At 39.0% G+C, this 26,777-nt stretch overlaps 1 protein-coding gene across 6 annotated transcripts in view; it reads right to left on the bottom strand.

Moving 5' to 3' along the window:
• Positions 1–291: 291 nt before the first annotated feature.
• MBTD1 (mbt domain containing 1) overlaps positions 292–26,777 on the bottom strand; it is a 47,207-nt gene continuing 20,721 nt past the window's right edge. For 5 of the 6 annotated variants that reach the window (XM_019494372.2, XM_014601946.3, XM_014601947.3 and 2 more), the window contains exons 8-16: positions 26,572–26,660; positions 24,999–25,233; positions 23,555–23,610; positions 23,207–23,311; positions 22,135–22,282; positions 19,814–19,896; positions 19,098–19,332; positions 16,667–16,744; positions 292–4,687 (exon numbers count right to left, since the gene is read on the bottom strand). In XM_019494372.2, the coding sequence (XP_019349917.1) occupies positions 4,569–4,687; positions 16,667–16,744; positions 19,098–19,332; positions 19,814–19,896; positions 22,135–22,282; positions 23,207–23,311; positions 23,555–23,610; positions 24,999–25,233; positions 26,572–26,660 (1,148 nt within the window). In that variant the 3' untranslated portion in view covers positions 292–4,568. Of the gene's footprint in view, positions 6,302–16,666; positions 16,745–19,097; positions 19,333–19,813; positions 19,897–22,134; positions 22,283–23,206; positions 23,312–23,554; positions 23,611–24,998; positions 25,234–26,571; positions 26,661–26,777 lie in introns of all 6 variants that reach the window. The other variant, XM_014601948.3, reaches the window with a different exon arrangement.

Raw genomic sequence — 26,777 nt, 5'->3', positions numbered from 1 at the left:
CCTCCCATACTGGGACCAGGGAACGTACGGCCCGAGATGCCTATTGAACTTTTCTTCTGCTTAGTTCTGGGTAGATGAGGGGGGTGGGGGGTGGGTGTGTGTGTGTGTGTGTGTGTGTGTGTGTGTGTGTGTGTGGGTGTGAAGTGTGGGGGGAAGAAAAAGTCCATTGTAAGTCCAGCAAACTGGGTGCCAGCCTCCCTCAGGAAGACAGAGCTGACAGGTAACAGAAGCCACCATGTGTTTAAATATATACCTGGAGAACAAAAACAAAAAGTCACTATCCACACTGTATTACTTTAACATTTTTATTTTGTGTAAAAAAAGGCAAATTTAGTGAATTATTTTCATCTTGTACACAAAGTTATAATTTTAATGCTTTTCACATCCATGCTGAAAATCTGCAGTCTGGTAAAAATGAAAGTAACATTAATTTCTCCAAAAGCATTTTTCACTTAGTTATGTACATTTCATGAGAAAGTTTTAAATACTCTCTCTCATTGACCACACAAATTACCAAGAAAATAAAAGATTAAATTTGTACAGATATTGATCTATATATCAAATACATACAGAAATGATGTAAAAACCCTATTCTTTTTATCTTGATTCCCGCCCCAATATATTTTCCCAGGGGCAAAAGCTGATGCTCTTTTTTGTATAAATGGCTGTGGCTTTTTTTTTTTTTTTAAATATGAAAATTAAAAGGAAGAAAAATTCATTTTAAATCACAGTTTTTTAATCCCTTCCCAATAAAGGATTGTTACCAAATATATTAGCACCATAGTACAAATATTGATGGGAGAGGGTATTCACATCACATAAAACAATAATAATAATAAAAACAAACAAACAAACACTGAAACCCGTGTTAGTATCCGTAGAACAAGAAGTTGATAACTGCTCTAGCTTTCCTCCGACAGAGCAAAGAAAAGGTTAAAGAGTTGCATTTAAAATAATATAAGATCAAGGTCAGCAGTAAAATTTTGAGCCATAAAAGAAGGGGCAGTTTCAAAGCAAGCTATATGGCTTGCACTGCCCCTTGGTTATAAAAACCTGCTATGCCAAATACAGCAATGACTGGCTGCCAGCAGAGATTTAAGACCAAACATCTCATCCTTCTTTTAGCCAAGTAACATGGTTCGGAGTAAAACGAAGGAAGAAAATGCTTAGAACCATGTCCATTAAGGCTAATACAAATACAGTGAAGCCTATACTAAGGATATCAGGGCTAACAGGTAACCCACTGTTTTAAGAGACCACTTTAAAGACCCTCCTCCAAGTAAGATAACTAATACAATTTTGCTCAGGGTTTTACTGAAATAAACCTAAGCAATTTTAGCTGGCTTCTCATGCAGTTTGTGTAGGACAGGTTTCACTGTACTTGACAGGTGAAGGATTTAGGTATACTTTGGATTCAGAATCGAGTGAAATTCCACCCTCAAATACCCATCTACAGTTCCCATGAAAGTCACTCCCATGTATCCGTTGGTGGAATTCAGCTCATAGGCAATAGTGTTTAGTTTTCAAATACCCAGGGTTACAGAACACTGTACATGTCGACAGACCCCAGACATGGCATATGCACCTTGTCCTCTCCCCCAGAAATGCATTTTACTAAAAGATTAATATTCCTCCCAAAACCTGCAATCTGAATCCAGTCACAGTAGGGTTACTAATAAATATCCTTGAGAATCCGCATTCTCAAGGTAGGCCCAGGACTCTGGATTTCTTGCTCTCGTGGTATTTACTTGCTTGCTATAGGCCCACTCCTTTTCACAGTAAAGAACATTAATGCAATAGTGTTTCCCCAAAAATCAATGAAGCTACGTTTGTCAGTAAGTACTACTTTATATGCGAAGGGGCCTTATGAAGCTAGATATATCTACCGCGCTCTGATTTTTTCAGCCTTAATGATGCTCAGCATTTCTATAAAACAGGCAACTAATTCCATTGATGTAGGTGTACTACTCGATCGGTCTGAAAGCTGGCAGAACTGGACTTTGTGATAAGTCACAGGGAAAGCAGACGCACACTTGAAACACACTGAACTACCCATATTACACTGACTTGTAAATCCAGAATCCTGGGCTTGCTTCTTCCCCTTTTCCTGAGCTTGGATCGTCAGCTATGGGCATGGATAGATTTAACAGATATACTCTGAATGGCACCGGCACAAACTGTTGCTATAACAGTTACTTCTATCCACACTTGCACCATTTAGGTGGACTACACTGCTCAAACTTTAAACAGGTTTGAACAAAACAGGTTTAGGATTACTGTGGATTAAAACCACGTATACTAGTTGCTCCCAAGCAGCAAGCTTCCCCTCCCTTTTGGAATGGCTTTAAGTTAAATCTATCCATAGCCTATATTGCAGCCCTTGCTTTGGAAGGTTCAGCTTTTCGGGGGTGGGGGGAGGGGGGTACACAGAGGCCAGTCAACCTTGACAGAGTCTAGATTTTAAATGTAGGTATTTTAGAGAGCTAAAATGTCTTTGCCCCCTACGTTCACAGATAGTAGATGCCCAATAACAAACTGAGAGAAGAAACAGTTGTCAAAAAGGGGTCAAGCATTACAAAAATTTGCCTAGGGGAGGGAAGAAGAAAAAAATTTGAGACATTTCTACACTATACAGGACAAATTTTACTTCCAGTAGTAAATACAAAACTTTACATCATTAACCCCTCTTGCATAGAATGAGGTAAACCTGTGCATATTACCAATGCTATGTACCCAAAGTTAGAGCCATATTTTAGAAAATAATCAAATTGCTGGTTTTCAACTTTCTATGCATTTCTTTTTAAAAGTTCAAACAAGAATATACCAAAAATGGTCTCCTGGGGCTCTGTGGGTTGATATCCTTAAAGTGTTTCTTAGGCTGATAGACCACAGAAGCTAATCATTTCTGATTAATTCCTTCCAAGCCCATACCTTATGGTCAAGAGTCGTATGCTCATGGTACTGGTCTGAAGGGGACCTGCTAAGACCCAGAAGCACTTATAGAACATATGTAGTTAATTCCTGAGAGTTTAGTTAATGAACCTTAGTGGTAAAAGCTAAAGTTCGTGCACATTTTTCCAGTCACAACTCTGCAGGGTTGGAAAATCAGTTTGCTAGTCCACTCCAAGAATGAGGCCACCTGCCAAAATCCAAAATCATTTAAAATGGGGGGGGGGAAGGAGAGAGGAAGAACCAGATCATTCAGCTCCTATTAAAAGTCCCTTATATTCTGCTGCTACTCCCTATATTTTGCAAGGTTTTTTTATTTAGAAATTTCTAGTTAAGATGTCTGGAGCAATGGGATGCCTAAAGTGAGACTGAAAAGATCCCAGAATTCCATCTAGAACCAAATGAATCCAATTTACAAAAAAGGCAAAATACTTGCCTTGAAACTGAACTCTCCGACTTGTATAGGGAAAGCAAAGCATTACAGCACCCGAAGACCTCGGAGTAAAAATTTGCCTTTCTACTATATATTTTTCTAGCTGAAAGGAAACATCTCTTTTGCTGGTGCCAGCATACTTGGATGCTGAGCAAGATCAAAAGGAAGTGTCAAGGTTTTTCTGGGGGACAGAAATAAAGAAAAGGTCCTCAGAGTTTTTCCTCTTTTCCATACAGGCTTAACTAGAGAATGGTCCTGAGTTATTCTCCATCTCAATCGCACTAGTTTAAAACATGTGGTCTTGTCAAATTTGATCAATTAGAGACTCTGCTGTAAAGTTCCAGTTTAGCTTAAGGCTCTGTAAACATGTGCTTGAGCATCCCAAAGCGAAGAGACATTCATGTATGGCTAAAAGATGCATTAGTCCCAGCCCAATGCCCACTGCAGTCAATAAAGATATTTTCACTGATGTCAAAGGACACTGAATCAGGTCCCGAATAATATTATTTAAAAGACTTACTTAATAAACCTTATTTACTTTATGTAATTAAAAACCACCATGAAAAGTTTAAAATCTCCCTTATGTGACTGTCCCACTGATATTGGGCCTGCTTACAGGAGCATGGTGCGACAGGACTGGCCTCCCCAAGTCATTTGCATGCTATTTTTGCCCTCCGAGCCAGGGCTTCACTTCCATATTTCACAATTAAAAAACAGAGGTGTGACTTGGTGCAGTTCACGAGAGCCTAACATCTCCCAACTTGTACCAAGAAGGTTCATTCATAACGACAGTTCATTTGTATTTGCCACTCTATTCTCCTCCAACAGCTTCCTGCAATCCTGCTAATTAAACTTTAGTCTTACCAAAAATTAGAATTTCAGTTCTTGTTAACAATGCACAATAAATCTGAACTTGAAAATATTACAAAATTCTTTCAAAAGCTTCAAATACAACACAAAAAAGTCCATTTTCATTTTTAATAAATTGAAAAAATCTTTTTTTCACTAAAATAGTTTCCTTGCCCTTCCAAAAAATTCTGAACTGAGTCTCATCTACAGTTAGCAAAGTGCCCCAAGTACAGCTGTGCAACTGTACCATCAAAGTGGGAACAAAATCAGTCAGTCTTGTAGAAAGGCTCTTCTTCCTCTATCACCAACACCCTGCCCCTCACATTTCTGAGCTGCCTTAAGGTTCCTGTTTGATGTAGTAACTGGCAGACCCATTGCTTTCCTGATCAGATGCTCCTTGAAGAAAACTATATTCCTCGCCGTCTAGTAACTCTTCCTTCAGCTGCAGTGAAGTCACTAAAAATAAAAGTGAAAGTTAAAGGCTTGTAAAGGTTTAAAGTAACTGTACAGATTTCCTATTAATTTAGCTAAAAATGTACTGATGTGATTTTCTCCCTGCTACATAAAATTTGTGTTTTTAAGTAAGCAGGCAAGTGTCCCTGCTCAGTTTATTGGTTAATACAGTGAAGTTTGGGTTGCTAAAATGTAGATAAGTTTTGCCCCGCAAATTCTAAATGTTTATACCTGTTCAATAAAATACATTGTTCTAGGTTTGTAGATTTAAAAAGTGCAGTTATAAACAGAAAAAGGACTGTTGGCTTCCACGCTAACTTTCTTCCCAGTGACTTAGGCTCTGGGGAAAATGTACCAAATAAACTGCCCTGGCCAAGTTGTGATCTACCTTTCACAGCTCTCCCAGTAAGATAAACGGCATAATCAGAACTTAGCTGACAAGCTGCTGCTTACTCTTCCATAACTGGATTATCTCGGTGGTGCTAGCAGTAAAGCAAGCAAACACTTAGATCACAAATTTACAATCCATTTCTATAGTGCCCTCCTAGCAAAGACCTAAATGTACCTTTCTCAGAGGTATTAATGAATTATGAGCTCACCTTGTGAGGCAGGTAGGTATTAGACCCATTTCACAGATAGGAAAAATAGGTGGGGAAAGGCTAAGAGTGCCCAGGGGAGGTCTAAGGCACAGGAAACAGACCCCAGATTTTCTTATTTCATGTCCTGTACTTTGACAATCTTCCTCCAACACTCCCACAAAGAACATGCCATTGACTTTTCTGACAAAAAGAAACTGCACTTGAAATGTTAGAGAAACTCTGCTGTAAGAGTCCTCTGCTTCCCCCAAATTCATTTTTGCTTCAAGAATTCCATGTTAACACCTCTGGTTAAGACCGTGATTGAAACCATAAACAGATTAACCATGGCTTAGAAGAATAACTATTGGACAATAAAAACAGCAGGCCTGAGTTTATATTAAAATTAATCTGTCTATAATGGCCAGCTGGTAAGATATGCTAAAATTAGTGAATTCCTAATCATTCATGTTGCGTGGCACAGCCATCTACGTTCTAACAGAATTGAATTAAAATCTTTTTTCTTTCCAAAGTCTGCCTTTCTTTGCAGTCTGATAAAACAGCCACCTTAGCATAAGGAAGGGACTGGTACAAAACAAGGAGAGGTATTTTAAGAAATTTTAAATTAAGTCTCACTTTCCTAAAAATAATGGTTAAATACAGGACATAATGGAAAGGTGGTCTCTTTGTGAACACAGGACGCAATACTATTAGGCCAATCAAAAAAAGCCTTTCTAATTCTAGTAGCTTACTAATAAAAATTATTTCTAGCAAAAGGACTGATTGCAATCTAACATTTTTCTCTGATGAATGCTGTGCTCAGAGAGTAAAAGTGTCCCCGTGTACCATAGCAGACCTGGCATATTTTGACTGGTTTAGGGAACAGACTATTTCTAGCCAGCTACACTCCGACCACTTAACTTGGTAAAGTGCAGGCATGGTTTGGCTATTGAAGGTCTCCGGCTGTTGGCACTTCGCATTCTCTTTCTGAGCCTTCGGCTTATAAAAACTGCCTCTATGCCCCGTCAGGACATGACGCACTCTGTAGGATGAAGGTACGACAAGACTTCTCGGAAAGTCAATGGCCACAGATTTTTCTAGTTTTGTTTCCTTTCAGCTTATTTTAGAGAAGAAATACTGCTGAGCTTTTCGGCCAGCAGGTTTCATGGGAATGAAGTAGTGCGATCTGAAAGATCACTATGGGCATGAGGCAAATGGTTGGTCTGATTCCTATTTATATTCTTGGTGGTAAGCAGAAGGCAGTTAGACTAAGTCCCAGTCACATTAGGTACTGGACTGATAGATAAGTGACAATCTCTATCCTGAACTCTGTACTCCGTAAATTCTGCATGTTCAGGACAACAGGTTGTCGAGTGCATCCCATAAGCAGGATGTGTTACATTAAAGCCCACCAGGAGCTTCAATAGCATGGAGACATGGCTATGAGCAGGTCTAGCTGCAAGAACGTGGCCTCAGTTTTCAAATACAAATGTGAATGGTTGCACTCTGCCTGGGAATACGTACACAGCTTTCCAACTCTCTTGAACGAAGCTGCATTCATCTTCAAGAACAGAGTCTGGTGTTCACCATTTATGCAGCAAGAGAACATGGGCTGTCAAAAGGGGAAGAGCAGTCCAGTTCTCCTCACATGCTCTGTCCCTGGCACAATCATTTGTCAATTTTTTAGCAAGATGGCTGTTTTTAGGAACAGACTGAGAAATGCAGACTTCATTTGAAACCACCATCTGAAGGCATAACTCACAGTTTGGGCCCATGGGAATAAAGCTTATCTTGTGAACAGCAAGACAGTTGGGTAGCTTCCCTTTAAGGCTTCCAAATAGAGAGATGGCTAACTTCAAATTTTGAAGGTGCATGTATATGTAGCGCACACACGGAAAAAAAGGTTCCTTTACTTGCATTACTAATTGCAAAACTCAAATGTCATGCCTTAGGGCCTAGCCAAGTCAAACAGAGCATGAATATAAAACATATACAGCCTACAAATCACAGGTGACTTCATTCAATCAATCAAATCACTTTCATGGCCTTGTTTGTAATTGAGGCAAGAAGACCTATTTTTAAAATAGAAAGCTTTAAATTCAAATTTCTGCAACCCAAAAAGGGCAACTGTGGTTCAAGCAAAACATCTCTCCTGTAGTTTTTATCTTCTATCTTCCTTCTTTTATAGGAATAAAACAAAAATGGGATTTAAAGACAAAGAATGATAACATGGAGAGCAGTACAAAACATGTCACAATTAACTTCTCAGTATGATTACAAAAGAAAACAAGATGATAATTATCAAAATGTGAGAAGATATGAAAAGCAGAAACAGTCAAAAGAAAATATGGCAAAATTTTCATTAAAGGTGCAGTATCCACATTAAAAGGTTAATTATATCAAACTAATGGCTACTGGATGACCAAATGAATGAGAAAAAGGATTTAAAGCTTTTAATTACTGGATACCGAGGTTGTATTCATATTAATGTGCTTTGAAATGCAGGAAAATTATGTGGTGATACCTAAAAATTAAATCCACAACTTCTTGCTATTTGCAGTCCTGCTGTAAAACTTACAAGCCACTTCATCATTCTTCTATTGTGGTCTTCTATGGTAATTACTCTTGTGCTAAACAGAGATGCAATTTAAAGCTTAAGATATTAAGAACGGCTAAAATAGCAGAGTCAAGTAACCTTATTTAATGAATACCTCCTCCCTCTTTAGTTTGACCTAAAGCCATTACTCATTTATCTCTCTCTTTCTTCTCAGATCACGTCTGACTTGAGAGCAAGTGCCCTGCCTTTTCATAGCTTGTGGAGGACCCCGCATCCTTAAAGTACCGTCTCCATAATAAATCAACAATAATAAATGGCAAGATGCTGTTTTATTACCCAGTGGTAAGGAGCAGAATCTGAAATCCGTCATTCTGTTTCCATAATGCATGTGGGCTTACCAAATACTTCAAGCGTTATTGTGAGGGAACAGTCATCATCTTTTGTCACAGGCTGTGTCAATTAGAACTCAAATGTTTAGAGCAAAATATTTAAAACCACTTCATTTTCCCCTTCAGCCCCCAAGATCAAGCTCTTAATTGCAAGTGTCCTTAAGAAAAGCTCAGGCCATCGGCTTCACCTACAGAATGTATTATGCATTAGAAACACAAGCAAAAGAAGGGAATTAGCTATCGTGCCTTCGTAGGAAGCCATTTAGGTAACCCACCAGCTGTACCCAGGGTCCTCTGGAGGAGTCGGAGGGCACGGACATCCACGCCAGATGCTTCGCTGTTATGAACCGACTAAGCTACTTGGACATTTCTCTCCCAGTACTTTGTCCTTACAGAAAACGTGGAAGACAAACACCGATTCTCCTTATACCAGTGTTACGTGCTGAACTCCCCAGCCCAAGAAAAAGCACAAACAAAAACCAGGCTTGATGGGCAACTGAAGCTGTAGAGAAAATGAGACTGGTTTCAGAAGTGTCCAAGTGGAGCTATCTAATTATTCCAGTGCTGAAAAGCCAGGTCAGTCACAACTCCGAAAGTTTAAAATACACATGGCAAGTAAAACAGCCGGCAGGATTGTGCCACAGAGCAGTAGCAGCTCTAACGGTAGGAAACCAAAGTGCTATTGAAATTTGCAACTGTACAGGCACTGGCATGAGAGAAGTGGAATTATTTAAAGATCCTAATTTTGCTTTTCTGATAGAAAGTGACTATTAAGAGCATGATGCATGTTTGTCCACAACATGATCTTTGGAAAATGAGGGCCCAATCCTCTGAGTTGCCAAGCACCTCTACATGGTGATGAACGTCTTCTGTTCTCATTAAAATAGTGGGGCGCTGAGGGTACTTTGTAGACCTCATACGAACTAGCCCTGGACACAGCTGCGACCCCAACATTCTGGGGAGAAAACTGCTAGTCAGAACGTTATTTCAGCTCATCAGCATCCACAGCCATGTTACTCAGATAGCAGCAGGTTTGCTGGAGTTGAATTAGCCCTAGCTAGCTGACAGATTTGAAAAAACTGCTTATGAATTCTTGCTGCTCTGTGAATTTGATACATCACTGAATACCTCTATAAATTTAAAGCCAGCCATACGTCATCAGGGGCTCAGACAATTTTCGTTCTGGCCAAGGACAGTAGAGGAATCACATCCCAACCTGAAAGCATGCTGGGACAACAAGCTGTCTCCATCTAGATAAAGCCAGTTTTCTCTAACCTTTCAGCAACAGACTAGAGTTTGGAGAATAACACATCTCCAAACAAAAGAACAACTGGGATTTTTGTAACCAAGTCATATAACGTTGGGACTTAAAGGACAGAGCACAAAGACTTGGAAGGGGAAAGGGAAGTGAGGTAGGAAAGAACTGCAAGGACCAGACAAAGGGGAAGGAAACTGGTCGCACAGAAAAGACATACTTCAGGATCTCCTCTACTGCATGTGGCTTCTTCATCTCATGGACCTCTGAAAAGACTCTGATCTCAAGCCTCAAAACACTCCAGAGTGAGGACACAGAGGCAGGGGAACATGTGCAAGTGTTTTGGTTGTTTTATTTAACTCTATTTCTAGTGGAAAAAAGTGTTATTTTTTGGAAGGTTTACAAAAGCAGTTTGTCTATTCAACTACCAGGGAAGTATCTGCTCAACCTACTGGGGACTCTGTCAGGCGTCAGTACTGGTGCTGGTGGCCACACGGTCTCCAAGGTCCAACTTCTACAAATGGTAATAGCAAGAAAATTGGTGCTCAGGCAGTGCCCCAGAGAGAACAAGAAAAGGAATAGTGCTACAATCTTCTCGTACCAAAGAAAAAACTTAGGAGGACAAGCTTCCTCCTAAACTAGTTTCTGAACTAGCTGTTATGACTCAGGAAAGGGACCTTAGAGTCATTGTAGCTAGTTCTTCAAAAAACATCAGCTTAGTGTGCAGCGGTGACAAAAAAAGCCAGTAAAATGCTAGCCATCATTAAGAACTTAACACAAAATGTAGAACATCAGCATGTCACTATACAAATCCATGGTGTGGCCACATCTGGAATACTATGTGCAGTTCTGGTCTACACATATTAAGAAGGATGTCATAACATTATAAAAGATACAGAGAAGGGCAACCAAAATGATCAGGGGCCTGGAGCAGTGGCCCTACCAGGAAAGACAAAAAGGCTAGGACTTTCCAGTTTGAAAAGGAGAAGGCTGAGGGGGGATATGATAGAGTCATGAAGGGTATGGACCACGTGAACAGGGAACTGTTGTTCACCAAGTCCCAGAATACTAGAACTAGTGTCCAGCCGGGAGAGTGCTAAACAGAAAGGTAGTGTGAAGGATAGTCCAATTCAGTGGGGGCCAACCTTTTGGGCAGGTATGCTGCAAATTAGCCTTGCACCCTCTCCAAGCACTACTTCAATCCCCTTCCACTGCCTGTTCTGCTTCCTTCTCCTGTGCTCCCCACCCAATTTGCTGCTTTGCTGTTTCCTGCCCTACCTGCCCCTTTGCTGCCCGTCCCCTCCCTCATCTGCTGCGTGCTATGCAAAGAGGCTGCCCATGCCACTTGTGACACCCATGCTGCAGGCTGACCAGCCCTGGTCTAACTATACCGTATTGGGTGTCAAGAATAAATCTGAGTGTTGGCTACATCCCATTATTCTGTATTGCAAGGAAACGTCTAAGAGGATCTAACAGAGCTTGCATTATCTCCAGCTTCAGCCATGTAGGCTTATTTTATACAAACCATTCTTAACTAAGACTCAGTGTTTTAATGTCAGCTCAGTACTACCAATACATGAATTCTTACAGTTTTTTTTTTTATCTTCCATTAAGATGAACAATCATCTTGCCAGTGTTTAAATCAAAACCAATCTGCTGCCTTTGGAAAAAGAGGAGGGAAAAGAACCAGGTCTATTTTTAAAAGGCAAACCCTTTCAAGGTATTCTTTCCATACCCAACACTGAATACAAGAATTTAAACCTAATTTAGACTCGAGCACTTTTTTTTTTGTTCCCCAAACAGAGGTGCCATATGCAACATAAATGCATCTCTGGTGCATACAATGCTTCACCTATGAGAAATAATTCACTCTGTTCTCTCACTAATATTACCGGGGCATTTGTAGCCTCGTATTACAATTCAGTAGGCTTCAGTTAACAGGTTAATGCTATTTAAACCTCCAATATAGTATGTCTTTGTGCCTCGGGAACTTGGAGGCCATGGATGTGCCCTGGCATGAAGTCCTAAACTGTGGGAGTGTAGGTTGCAACCGTGTTGGTCTAAACTGCGGGAAGCACTCCTCCCCGATGATCCATTCATGGGAGTGGACTGAGATGCAACAGTGGAAATGACTAGTCCTCTAACTTGAAAGAAAAAAAGTCAATGACTCAGAATTTTGTATGCCATTTTGTCCCCCACCCTGTCCAGCATTTCCCTCGGTAGTAACTGAGAGACTGTTGCCAGCTAGTTACCTGTTTTGAGGCCGGGACTGAACTCTCGGCTAGTCCTGGGAGGCTGGAAGGCCTCTGGGGCTGTCTGGGCTGGAAGGGTTCGATATGGAGGAGGAGTCAACTCGTCATCACCAGAGAAGCTCCTCCGCACCCCACCTGCCATGGGTAGGCTTGACAAACTGACAGGCTTCTTCCCAACTGGTATCTTCCTCTCTAAACATCAAGTCAGACTAAAGTAAACGCTTGGGTTAAAGTGAATGATGCAACTCAGACTGGTCGCTGAGAAATGTTTCTGCTTCACAAGCAAGCATTGGCTTCTGGAAAACAAGGCCTTGAAATGGCAAAGGTCAATGGTTCCATTTCTTAACAACTAGGATTCTAATTAGTGAATTCCAGACATTACTTGTTAGGGTTACAAATAAGTTACCAAAGAAACATGCCAGCCCTACTCCATCTTGCAGCCGACCAATGAAGTGGGTGCACTCCAAAGTGCTACAACAGCAGTTGCATTTCATAGGCAACGTACAATCCTCTGGTCACGCACACACAAAACCCCTCGGGTCTCCATTTCCAAAGCGCATCTATTTGAGTAGATTATAATAGTGTAACAGGATGGTTTTTGGTGAAACAATTCTGCCTAGGGAGAACCACTTTTTTTTCTAGTTCATAATAGATATGAAATGTTAATTATTTAGAACGATACCCAGCATTTTGATGGTGCTGTGCAAATGTTAATGAGCATTGCAACTTGAGAAATAACTCTTAGTTTGTTTTCACCTGTAAATAAGGGCCCTGATGCTGACATTTACTGTTGTGGGCGAACCCCGCATCTCTGAGGGTCTCACAGGCAGGATCAGGTCTTTAAGCACTGGGACAGTCTACCATTTCTGTTTCCATATGTTATCAAAACCAGGTTTGTAGATGCTTAGCTATTTCCCATTTAGTTAGAAAAAGGAGCCACATCTGACAAAAGACTAGACTTCAAGAAAACTTGGAAGTTAATAGGACTATTTATGCATAGGTATAGCTTTCAGCACATAAGTATCTTTCCAAATTAGAGACCAGGTGAACACGGCTTTATAGGACTGGTGCCTCAGTTTGGTCCTTTAGAGAGAAAATTACACAACTAAGCAGAACGTCATCTACGTGGCCAGAGCTTTAAGAAATAGCTAAACTAAAATCAGCCCTTCAGCGGTTGTTTAGCCAAAAAATCCCAAACCAAAACAAGCTAATAAAAAGCAAAACAGTACTAGTAGACTACTGTAAACTACCACACAATTTATAAACCAAAGCAAACGGATAACTTCGGTCTTTATCTATATAGCTTTTGGTCACTAAAACGCAGCACAGAATTCCATCCATTTCAAGTCAATGCTGAAATCAACCATCTTCAAACATTCGTCGGAGCACGCACAAAGCTGGTAAGTTTGGAAACAGACGTTTGCAACATTTTACTTATTTGGGAGCCGTTACAACCAAAATCAAAGAGATCAGAAATGGAAGCAATTCATCATCCTGTCCATTCAAAAACTGTGAGAAACCCATCAGCTATCTACCTGATGAAAGGATGCATCGGCTCCAACTTGATTTCCCGTACTGTAAATAAAAAGCACAACTCAACGCTGGTGGATGAGAAGATGAGAGAACTGAAGATGAAAAAGAGCACTGGAACTAGTGCACACTTTTCCACACGCATACAATTACACATGCAGCACATCAGATGTTACAGCTGTAAAAATATCACTCGATCGCTAGGTAAAAAAGTGAATGGTGGATGGTAGGCTGGAATGGCAGCAGAAATGGATGTTTGAACCATCTGCCCCCAGAATTTGATCATTCAGTGAGACTTAATATTTCATCTCAGAAAAGGTAAGAGTCGCTTCTTTGCAATTCCCACACTAGTGAAAGGACCCTCTGTTCTCCACTAAGTTTTTAGCCAAGAGCCCAGAAAAGAAAGACTCATCAGAAACTGCCTGCCCCCACATCACAAATCCACTTCAGGTTAATGATAACAGAAGAACTGCAATCCCCTTCACTAGGTCATAGGCCGTCACTAGGTAAAGAAACTCTCCTTTTCTGACAGAGTCTGTGTTGTGCGAGGCAACAGATTCCAAGCTTTACAGACATGCAGGATGGGGAATGAGACAAAGGAAAAAATGAGAAAGGTCATGGTGCCTCTGTCTAGCAAGCCTCGTTCAGTCAATCCCAGGATCCTCCAAGGACAGTTTAAATCACAGAACACCAGCACATACAGCCCTACGTCCTTAGCCTTTGGGAAATGCCTCTTAGAGCTTTCTCCAGGCATTCTCCATTGACGTTCTTCTGTTCGCAGACTGGGTATTTAAAGTGCTGCTATTTAAAGACCTCCCTTCTGAGGTATAGATTTTTCCCTATGGATCTTGAAATTTTAGGACACAAGGCTCAAAAGCTTAAAAGGACATTCTCTATCACAAGCTGCTCCTGTGGCTCCAGTCAGTTTAATTTATGTCCATAAGACTAAGTTGGCAAAGCTTATCTTCTCCATTCAACGAAGAAAGAACTTGCACATCTAAATCGAAAATTTACACAGGAAGGTTTGCTAGCTATTCCGAACCAGGCTGAATTTGCTGAAAACAAACTAGGGTCTCTCTATAGACTGTTGTCCTCTGACTTATGCAACATTTGTTTTGGAGGCAAAACCTTCAGGTTGAACAGGAAACGGATTTCAACCCGTAGCAACCGATTTATTTTAGCAGAGTTCACGAGGTGCCACGGTCTCATCTAAGACGCCTCTCCCCTGCTGTGTTAAAGCTGCACTTTAAAAAGTACCTACCTATTGTGTTGCTAAACCTTCTTTCTATATCCATTCAAGGCAGGTCCTTCTGCTCGTGCCAAGTGGCTGTGAATTCTACTTAGTCTTTAGAAAGCGCGCCTAATTTTTTTCTTCTTTCAAAACCAATTTATTTCATAGTGCTGTTGACAAGAGAACTGCATTTAAATGGACAGTTGCTGCAGTGACCTGACTAGCCTGAAATTGGAGGGGAGGAGGAAGCAAGAGAGAAGGGGCATGTCAAGGCTCACTTTGTCTGAGACTTATTTCTACTGCAAACAGCTTCAAAGCTGTAATCTGTAGGGTCTTCTCATCCCATATTTACAAAAAAGTACAGCTTGGATTTAGAGATTCTGCATGCTTCAAAATTTGTTGGAAGGATGGGGGAGAGAAGAATCAAACTTCCCCACCCCCGAAAGAAGTACGATTATGTAAAGACGCTCCAAATTTGAAATTTAATTAGTTTTGCACTTAAGTGGACTGAGGACTATGACCAGTGCACTGGCAACTCTAATGGCAGTAAAGGCTCAATAATTTAGCCAAGTATTTCAGTCAGATAATCAAGCCTAGTCTGTCTGCAAATTTTCGTTCTTGCATCTCCAAGTGTAATGTTACGGTTATCATACAGCTCCTTGGGTCTTAATTTCTAACACAAGTGCCCAGCAGGTAGTGTATCCCCAAGATTAGGTGATACCACTGCATTTAGACTTTTTTGCAGTTGCTTTTGTCAATTATATTGTCAGGATATTATACCAGCAAAGATAAAATCCTCCCTCTCTATACCTTTTCCTAAAGAAATCCCCAAAAATGCAAACAGAAGCAATAAAATAGTCCTTCAAAGCACGAGGTTCAGAACAGCTATATTGTTGTAAACTAGACCCTTCAATTTCAATGAGATCGATTAAGCTCGTCATTCATACATGGTAGATGAATAAACTCTCTTTTCAGACAACATTTAAAAAAAAATCAAGGTACTGTCAGGTTTGTATGGATACTAAAGACTCCACTGCGCTTGTATGCAAGTACATGCACTTTCCCTGGGTCCTGGTACAGAGTATTCCTTCCTACACATATATTTGCTGTGTATTGTGTGTCGTTCAGTTGCTTCTCTCCACTCCAAAAGGCGGCTCCCTTTCAAGATTTAATAATTTGTAAAGTGTCTTAGATTCACATCACAGCTTTTCCTCCAAGGGATCCAGAGATTTTACTCAGAGAAGGCGCACCCTGCATCTGATCTCCAGGGTGGGAAATCGGAGGAAGGTAAAGTACCCCTGTGTTGAACTGCCTCTTACTCTCTTTTAGTTGCAAAAAGAAAACAGTTCATTGGGTTGACCAGACATAGAAACAGATGGAAGTTAAAATCAGCTGGGTTAACGGTTACTGAATTGTTTTGCATTTTGAAGAAAAATAGCTATTGGATGCTGGGAAGAAATTTTTAATGGGGAAAGAACTTCAGCAGTTCACTTATAGTCTCTCTTTAAAAAAAGTGTAATAATGTATTATATTCTGACAAGAATAATTAGCTCTAGCAACACTACTGAGTAGCTTTGTAAGTAAAACCACAGAACAGGGTTTATTCATAAAAGGCTTCCAATAAGTTTTATGTGCATTTATGTTGTGTTCTAATTGGCAAACTAATCAATTAAAATAAAATCAATATAATTTAACATGGGAAACAAATTTTAGTTTTAAAAAGGAACTGAAAAGAAGGATAACTAGTTTTTCTGTATTTGTTTTCTTTCTAGTTCAAAAGAATGTGGTTTTCAAAATCCAAAACTTTGTTACAGATAATTAAAAGGAAAGAATCAACATTTAGTTAACTGATATCTGAATATTTTGCTCAGGATCATCTTAATATATATCTTCATACTTTTACAGACTGCTGTACCTAAAAGTGTTTTAAGAGTATAAAAATATTTTAACTTATTTGTCTATTTATAATTTACAAAGACGTTAACAACAATATCAACTTTTTAAAAAACACTGCACGTTATAAAAAAATAGATGTTTCTCAATCAATAAAAAATTCTCCTTTTAAGGCATACTGCACCTTTAAGCATATATAAACAAGTAACATTTTGAAACAGAGCAGGGACTTTTGAGAGTAACTACGCAAATTTTAACACCAAGAAAAATTATTATATAAGCACTAATTTTGTCACCCACTTTTCTTGTGTCCTTTGTATTGTTGCGACTTAGCCTTTTTCTTCTGTTTTGATGAACTTGACTGGCTGTCTCTTGATGCTGAAAAATACAGAATGAAACTTTTGAATCAAGGGCTATGAGAAAACACTGCACAGCATCGTAAGACAAAGATAATTTGGCACAATATTTTCCTCCGTGAATAACTAAAGGCGGAACCCATGACAAACAGGAGAATCCATTTACAAAGCAGAGGAGAGGGAGGAACCCTTCCTGAATTATACCCATTCCAACAGGCTCTGAAATATGCTTAGCCCTATTACCATGTTTTCTGCCTAATATCTCATCATGCAGTCCAGGAAAGCAAACAGCTGCTGGGGTCCACAGATCTATTTCATTGAGCAATTCAGCCTTTCACACCTACCATCCTGTTTCTGACTAAAGCATCAGGACAAATAATACATCATAAAAGAGTGTACTTTGTTGCTGCTCTGATTTCACAGAAGACAAGAACAAAGTTGGGAGGAAAAAAAAAAAATGAAAGAGATGGAAAAAGCAGCATCTGAAAACCAGATATAGAAAACAGAAGCTAGAAGAAAAAAAAATTGAGAATAAATATTAGGATAACTTATGAGAAAAAAGGAGAAGGATACATTTAACAAAAGAAAAAGAGAAAAAATAATTACTGGTAAAGGAAGACTAATTAACAGGAGTAAGAGGTGAAGAATGAAGCAAAACACCAAACCAAGTTTCCTAGTAATAAAGGACTTTCTTTTTATATTACAGTCACATTAGAAAGACACTGCAGAACCACATGGCACACTTAAAGGAGTGGGGAGGGAAGGAATATCAAATTTCTGATTTAGATGACAGATTGGAATCTGCTGACACCAGGAAGGACACTTTGTGCCCAAAAGCATGTCTAGCATTGCTCCCAACAAAAGTTTACCCAATAAAAGATGAATCACAGCTACACCACTACAGCTCTGTTCCATCTCTTATGTTTTTTTCCTCATCCTTACCTGAAAACCCATCAACGTTTAAATATACAGATCACAAGCTATCTACATTAAGACAATATACAGTTATATGTATTCTCTCTCCAGGCTCTGATAAGTTCACAAGACTGAAAAGCTAAGTGTGATCACACAAGCAGGCTGTCTGGGAGTTTTAAATGAAATATAGACCCCATCATGCCAACAACTGTGCATGTGAATAATATTATACACATGCACAATTCCACTGAATTCAAATGTGGAAAACTATCTAAGTATGTGTTTGCCGGCTCAGGGCCTATGACCATAAAATGCCTGGCAAATTCAAGGTGCTATAAAGAATAATGTTATCTATACCTGACAAAAATCAGCTAGATTTTAAATGGACTGAAGCAAACAACTGTTGGTATAAGAAATAGAAATAAAAGTGTAGCTAACCAAAAAAAAAAAACACTTTATCACAAAGAAACAGAAGGATTAAAATAGAACAGAATGATGCATTTCTAAGGCCCTGGCATATGTTCATTTAATGGCATGATGATGCCCGATTCCAACACATGCCTCTCCTGCCATGCTACACACGCATGGCAGAAAGCATGATTCTGGGATTGGGGATCAGATCCCAATCATGTCATTACTACTTGCCAGTGTAAATGAAGCCAGGGATAATAATCCTGGGCTCCCCTTCCACTGGCAAGTTCAAAGCCAGGTGCTGCAGCCCGGACTGGCACGGTGCAGGGTTTAAAGTCCCCAGCAGTGGAATCTTTTTGAATCCCCTTCCTCTCCAGCTCCACAGACCAGACTCCTGGTGAGGTCTGGGCCCCAAGACTGATAATCAGCTGATTGTCTGGCTCAAGCCACATATTAAATTTAAGGTGCCATAAAAACCAACCATAAAAGTGTTCTATATATGAAAATGTTAAAACCATAAAAATGTTTTATATATGAAACATTTTTATGGCTTATTTCCCGTTTTATGGCATCTTAAATTGGGTGCACCTGTAGCACCCTTCCCATTTATGTTGTGGCATAAATGTGTAAGTAGGGTGGGGCCTATTTGTAAGGATTCTTCCATTTTGCTGCAGCTGGCCATATCACCCCAAAAGTATGGTGAGTATCATGCAATTATCATGTACATACACCAAAGGACAACTAGTGAAACTCTGGATCAGTGGAGGCCAAACCTTTTAAGTAAGTATGCCACAAACACCCTTCCCTCCCCTAAGTGCTATTCTGATCGCCTCCTTCTCCTGCCTTATCTGTCACACTGCTTTCTGCTCCCTGCCCTGCTGCTCTGCTCACTCCTGCCTGCCCTATCGGCTGCTGTGTTCCTTACTCTCTCCCCGATCTGTCGCATGGCACAGACACTACCCCTGCCACTTTTGGTAAGCATGATGGACTGGCCACCCCTGTTTTCGACATAAAAAAGACCCACTATGGACACAGACAACACAACTAACTTTGTGGTGCTGGAGGCTGAAGTTGATATCCTGTTAGCTGACACCATCCTACTGGATAGAGGTCAGGGGATTCGCAATCCACCCACTGATCATATTCATCTTCCCAGCCATCAAAGTGTATCCTTAATAAGCGATGGATAATACGAGTTACTGTGGCAACACAAACCAGGCGAGGTTCCATAAGATCGACAGCTTCCAGTTTCATTCCAACGTGAAACCCATGGTTTGGAACTTCCTAGAAAGACAAATGAAGCAAAATGTCCAAATATTAGGGAACAAAAGTCAGACATCTTCGTATACAAAGTCTAAACACAGCAGAGAAAATATTTTGCTCGAGCTACATTCATGCGGCATTATTTGAATGGTAAAATTAATAAGTTAAGGGCACGGTCAGGGCACCATCTATGAAGTATAACGTATTACTTATCTGCTTCCAAGTTGCAGATTTTTCAGAACCTGACTCAGATGAGCAGAATGCACACAAAGGATTTCTGCTTTGAATGAAATAGGCTTCTTTAATTAGTTCAAAGTGTACTACTCACATGGGCTTTAAAAATAACTGTCTCCAGGCTTCACGACTGATTAGTATCCATATGAAAAACATATTTACAGAGATTGATAAACCACAAGGGGTAAGGTGGCTGTAATTTACAGCATAGTATTGGCTACAAATGGCACATGTGTCATAAAGGTACCAGATCTGTAATTTACTTTACCTTATTGAAGAGCTTTACAGGTGCTGCTATAGAGTCCATTTCCCTGAGGTAGTCAAACCATTTGAAAGGGAGCTTTGCATAACCTGTGAATTATGAATATTACTGTCATACATCAGTTGCACACTTTGATCACTTAAAAGCAGTGTATTAGCACAATGCTGGCACTAAAAAGATGATAAAGAAGATGAACTTTAATATCAGCAATCTCCACTTTGCTATTTTGTTTGATGAGAGGCCAAGATGCTCCATTAGAATGCAACTTGCTCATATCAGCTGATACAAATGAACAAATGAAGGATGCAGAACGTCTCATTTACTGCTATAGTAACAGCTCTCCCACTTTAAGTTTCCTAGATGGTTATTATTCTCTGAGTCTTTGTACCATTTTGTTCACCATCCAAATCACAATATTGTTCAAAAAATATTACCTCACCTTCAGTCTTTTTCATATAATGGAGCCAAGGAAAAAAAAAAAAAGTAAAATCATCTATAAATTTCCTGCAGCAGAAACATCTTTGAAAAAAGATTTGTTTGGAGTAGACTGGGCAAAACATGTTCTCTGAAATGATCTTTATAAAACTTAGATAATAATGCTAAAAACAACAGTAAGAAAAAGAGATTGAAGGCCTTCTTTCATTCTTATAAACTGTTGTAGGGGGGAGGGGGAAGAAGCATTCTCCATGATATATTTAACTTTTGTTTAATCTACTGAATGTTCACAAGACAGACTTACCCCCTCCCACAGCTGGTTAGACCAGCAGTTCTCAAACCATGGCCCATGGACCAACCGTTGTCTGCAGATTTCTTTACGATGGTTTCTAGAATTAACATGTTGAAAAACCAAGAAGTCAGCATCTGCATACTTCTTGGTTTTCATTATGTTAATTATAGAGACCATCATGTTAAAAATGATATAGTTCCACATAATATGCTTATTTCTGGTGTTAGTCATACATACCCCTGATCTCTACATAATGGCATATGGTTTATAATGATACAGATGCACAGGGGATGATACAAAACTGTTATGGACAATACTTTAAAGGGAAAATACAGATACAAGCATACAAGGAGGAGAATGGTTATCATACAAGAAACAACAGTGTACAGAGTGGTAACAGAAGACCATCATGTGTTGTATAGTCAGTCACTGTCTAAAGAATGAAACTGTGCAGGTTTCCTCTAGAAACATTTTTCATTACCTCTTGTGTACTTTCTATTTAGAAGTCTGCTCTTACCAGTACTATCATTTTTGTCATCATTAATCATTCTTTAAAGGACTCCCCTAAGTCTCTTTGAGAGGCACAGAAGGGCATTTAAAAGAAAGCAGGATGGATTATTTCTGTTTTTGTTACGTCAGATTACCTCTACAATTCTCTTGAGTAATTCCACAGACTGCTATAACTACTATGAGCAAAAGTAAATCTGCTCAGCTGTAGACTCTGCAGAGATTGAAAGCTGACAGATTCAGAAGTGTTGACCAATGAGAAAAAAAATATTAAATGATTTTTTAATGGCAGGCTTAGCTCTCAGTACAATTAATGTCCAGAAAATCTCTGCACTCATTTTTAATAAACGCTCACTTTTGGAAAGAGCATGTGTTTTTTGGGTTTTTTTCCCTACAAAATTAGAGACTGCACAAATATGGATGGAGAACAAAAACTTCCTACCAAAAAAGCAAAGAACATCTATGATCTTCTGTGATGTAACTGCCAATGTCACCTTCCATAAGTTGCCAAAACAATGCAATGACAGAAAGATAAGGGTGACAAAGATCCACGCTGATGCACAGGCAGTTTTGCTTCTGGGAAATTTGCCTATCCTGGTTCGCTGTACATGACCCCTCTCATAAGCATGCTTGTTGAAACGCATGTTTGTACACATTTCAGGAGGAGGATACCTTGGATCTTACCAATAAACCTGCAACACTATGGCAATGATGCCTACACTGACATGCACTCTATGCCAGGTTCAGACCTCCACTAGCCCAACACTCCCTATCACCAATACTTTTTTATTTCTTTTTTTCCTGTTGACTGATGCTGAATGTAACGAAAGTTACAAGTCGATTTTTTTGTGCAGTCAAAGCAAACGTCAATCTATCTGGCCATGGTCTAATTAAAATTCATTTGACCCTTCTCTACCCACTAAGGTAACCTAAAATAAAGAGCTTGCACTTACAGTAATTACCGTATTACTTATTTGAGGCTACAAAGGCCCTGAAGAACAATACAAACTTTGCAAACTGAATTAAGAAACAAAGCATATAGGACACCACTCTGAATGATCAATACAGAATTTGGTCAAAATGACATCAGTACCTCTGGGGGGAGTTAGTTCAATCATGTTAATTTCACAGAAACCAACAGGGAAAATAGAAGGGGAGGTGGCATGGTAACAAAACCAGTCAGACCCATCTGCTGCTTCTGAGCCATCAATCCCAATCATAAGATAGCCATCTGCTAACACCTTTGTAAAGAAAAAACAAAGTTGTACATTAAATACCTTGGTATTATGTGAAGGTCAGGTCAAAAATTAAAGCATGCCACTTTAAAAGCAGAATGAAAAAATTAAGCAAGTGACAAGCCACAAGTATATATGAAATTAAGTTTCTTTCCAAGATTTTTTGCATATGCTATAGTGAATTACATTATAGTTATGCTATACTACAGTCAACTGATACAGATATTATAAGTTATAACTGAGATTAGTGGGGGTTTTTTACTCTCTTTAGGTACTCCTAATTTTACTCTTACCTATGTCAGTTCAACTTCCCTTTTACATTGTGAGCATCTTCCACATAGCAATATGGGAGAAAAAAAAAGTATGGCCACATAGCCACAGCTACTGGCAGAGGTGCATGCTAGGGAGCTGATCTATCACTATAAAAGAGTCCCAAAGCATTTAAAATTTGCCTGGATTTCACATTGATGACACCCCCTTTCAGTCACAAAAGCATTTCGCACACGCAATCCTCAAAGATTGATGCCTATACTAAACTTTTGCAAAGATTTGGAGGGGATGCTTTCTGAAGGCAATTAGGCAGCTTGCAAAATAGCTGAAGGAGAGACTTGGCGGTAAGGTTTCACAAGAACACACTTTGCCAATTAAAGGTAAGGCTGTATTTTTAAATCTTATGCACTTATCTCTTGCTCATCAGAAACAGTTAATCAGTTAACAGAAGCATTTATATGCATTCCCATACTGTACAAATTATCCTTTTTTTCAGGGCAGAAGGCAAACGACTGTCCTTTTGCTATACAAGCTAAATCCTTTTTTGTCTTGTTTCAGTTAAAAAGTCATTTCCCCACCCCCCCCTTGAAGAAAAAAAATCTATCTAAAAGTATGTCTAGCCTCCTCTCCCCTCTGAAAATTATGCATTCATTCTCTTACCTTTCTAATGGTTGCAACACATATTGCAGAAAGGTTTAAAGGATCTATAGCTTCCAATTTCATTCCCTCCTTGAACCATTCGCCACTTGTGTCTACTTCTTTTACCTAAAGAATCCCATAGCGGTATTACATACATTGACAAGAAAACAATAACGTACAAGACAAATATCAGAGCTTGCAGCACTGAGTCCACTACACCTCTGAAATTTCCTATCAATTTTACTTAGTAGCATTTTAAGAAGTTATTTGCAGTTGTTAGGTAGGTTCTTAATTATACTCTACATGTTCTAGGGATGAAAAGTTCCCCTTTTCAGCCCTGAGTAAATACACGTCTTGTCTAGTTCTTACCTTTGCAAATAAATGAGGAGGTGCATCAAAATGTCCGTCCTGTTTCTTTGTAATATCTACAAGGGACAGTTACATACTAATCAGTGAATATTTAACAAATGACCAAAACCCATGTTTTTCTGACTACATTAGTCCATGCAGTAGCTTCACTTTACTAGGATGGCTGGCCCAAAATTTATAGGGAGGACTAACAGAATGCTACCTAGAAGATGTGGAAAGATAGCACAAATGATGCAATTCCTGTATTCTGAACACATTGATGGACAAAATTTAGGAAATGTCTGCAATCTGAATGAGATTTTTGCAGAAACTCGACAAGTCAAACTCCTTTGCATTGTTAGGTTAAAGCAGAGAACTGACAAACAGGAGGATTTTTATGTGTAAATGACAAAAGGGTTTGATGTAATGCAACTGCGATTACAGAACATCTTGGCATTGCAGCCATGCTGTTTATTGCCTTGTTTTTCCCCCCCTAAAGACACTTATTTTTGCAAAATACTGTTTGGGGGTTTTTTTTGTTTTGTTTTTAAATCTGGTGATCTTTAGCTGGTCCTTGCAGCCAGTTGTTGCATCCTCTTCTCCAACATGAATTCCTGCAGCTGTATTAAAAGCTTTACAGGAGTTCGAGGAAGCAGAACTACATGAGGTGTTCTTTTTTTTTTTTTTTAAAAAAAAAGCTCCCTTATTTTTAACTGGTTTCAGTGAAGGTCTGTAATGATTAAAAATATTGATCCTTTAATGTCTAAATCTGGTGCCTGAGGAAACATTTGATTTCTGCTTCAATTTGTAGACAAGTAACATATGGTGACTTGTATACCTTTAAAAGGCTCATATGACATTCAAAACAGAAATGTTTGATTTTAGCTCCCACTGCCCCCCTCTAGCTTTCCTGCCTTCCTCCTCAAAACTTCTGCAATGCAGCTACATGCTGCAATAAAAGCAAAAAACAAACAAATAAAAAAAAAAAGGGTTAAGCACTTCCAAAATTTGAGGTAAAAATAGAGGTAAAAAAACCCTGAATTAAACGTATGGAAGGCTTGTGCCAAATCTATTGTATTAGGTGAACAGCGAGGAGGCGGCAGCTACAGGGACAGTACTGTGTGTATTTTCAGGATGCCAGCAGGAAAAACCAGGGCTAACACTAAATTTTGTGCACAGAGGCAATATATTTCCTGCAGCTTATTTATATAAGCTTCTAAAACATGACTTGCAGTTGCTTCTTGAATAAAACTTACTCCAGATTTTGCAAGATGGAATGAAACACTAAAAGCGGTTAACTGAACATTGTACAGAGTAGATATTTATACATTTTTGTGGATCATTAATTGAGAGTTAGAAATCACTTCAGCTAGGATGTTTCTTTCAGCTAAATAATAAAATGAACAATATCCCTCAAGTACGCCTCTATATGCAACCAATAATGTTCGAAACAGAGCACACTTACCAGATCTTTTGAATCGATGTCCTATACTTCGGGACCAGCCAATATGATGAATGAGCGGGCTGTACATATGGCACCAGAAATCATCAGTTTTGTCTTCACTTTCTTCATACACCAGTCGTAATCGTCCTCCAATTACACTGTCTACAATTGCTACCCGCGTTCGACAAAGATGCGTTTTGTCAACAACTTCTACTCTCATGGAAGGTTTGAAGGGATACTGCATACTTTCTGATACCTAAAAAGAAAAAAGCATTCTGTAAAAAATAAGTTTTACCTTTGCTTAGTCATCTCTCTCGTGCCATTAAAGCAGCTTCTGCTTAATTTAGTCATTGATTTATCCGTTTACATACATAAACCATCACAAGCCTTTTATCCCAGCTTTGCCAGGATAATGTAGTTATGGCAAGATCCCTGCACATCAAACCGCTCACAAAACGATTCACCAGAAATACCCTAAAATGGTGCGTCCAGATCACATAAGACTCTGAATCCAACTCTTACTTAAGTCAACAGAACATTTCTGCTGACTTGAAAAGGAGTTTGCTTGGTTTGGAGTAACTGATAAAACTACCTCATCATGTAATGATAAATGAAAGTAAAAACAGAGTCTGTTCATTTTTGTCACATACCCCTAATGCCAGGATTTAAAATATTACAGATCTTCTTCTAAGAACAAAACACACAAAACTACACCCTTGGGTTGTCACTACTGAATCTATTTAAAGCTGGCCATTCATCAACATGTCTTACCAACTGAAGTGGTATACATTATAGCATATGTCTCTAGGAACAGAAGAGGAAGGGATCTAAATCTACATTTTACTTCTTAAAAATGCCTAAAAGTGTGCAATGGTCATTAGCTACTTCCATGACAACCTTCCCCTGCAGAAATTTTTTTTACAAGTGTCAATTTAATTTTGTTTCCAATTATTCAGATCTATAAGTACGGATAAAGTTATACATATATGTATATATTATTATTATTATTAGAAAGCTACATACAAAAAACTCTTTTTGGTCCAATGAATGCTACTGTGCAATTCCTCAGTTTCCCAATTATAAACTTAATATGCATCCATCAACAAGTTCACTTTTTTTTTGCTAATTCAGAGATGTAGAAAAAGGTCCAGTTATTAAGAGGTAAATATTGAGATAGTTGAAGTATTATTTTATTGCCCCTAAGTATATGCTATATTAATAATTTGTTTAATACGAGTTTCTTCCAATGAAAAAAAGTGACTAAATTAAGTCATTATATTAAGCACAACCAGTTTTCATTTTGTCTTAAGCCACTGGAAGGACATTAAGGATAAATTTGTGTTGAGGATTTTTCAGATTAAATCTCACCTATTTTATCATTTTTTGACTGGAAAATATTTTCTTTTAATGAGAAAGCAATTTTTTGAAGAAGTACAAAAAGTGACCAAGCCATCCTAAAGAAGAGACAGAGGAAAAGAGTGGTTGCAGTACCATCTTCTCCAGAAGAGGGCCATGTGCCATTGCAAATAATTAAATTTCTTATACTGAACAGCCAATGTGTTTATATACAGCATTTATATCAGCCCAGACTTACCTTCTGAGAAAAGTCAGGAGGAAGCGTTTTGGCACCAGTAAGTCGTTTCACTAGAAAAGCTTTCCAGTTTGTGTATTTGTGTTGGATGGCTGTTGCAAATGAAGGGGGGGAAAGTCAGCCACGGATTCCTAATTATGTTTGTCTATTAGAGACAGACAATGGTAAAGTCTGCAACATGTAAAAACTGTTAAACAATGTTAAAATAC

This window comes from Alligator mississippiensis, chromosome 8 (assembly GCF_030867095.1).
Source record: "Alligator mississippiensis isolate rAllMis1 chromosome 8, rAllMis1, whole genome shotgun sequence".
Classification (NCBI taxonomy): Eukaryota; Metazoa; Chordata; order Crocodylia; family Alligatoridae; genus Alligator; species Alligator mississippiensis.
This window is presented reverse-complemented; position numbering and strand designations above follow the sequence as displayed.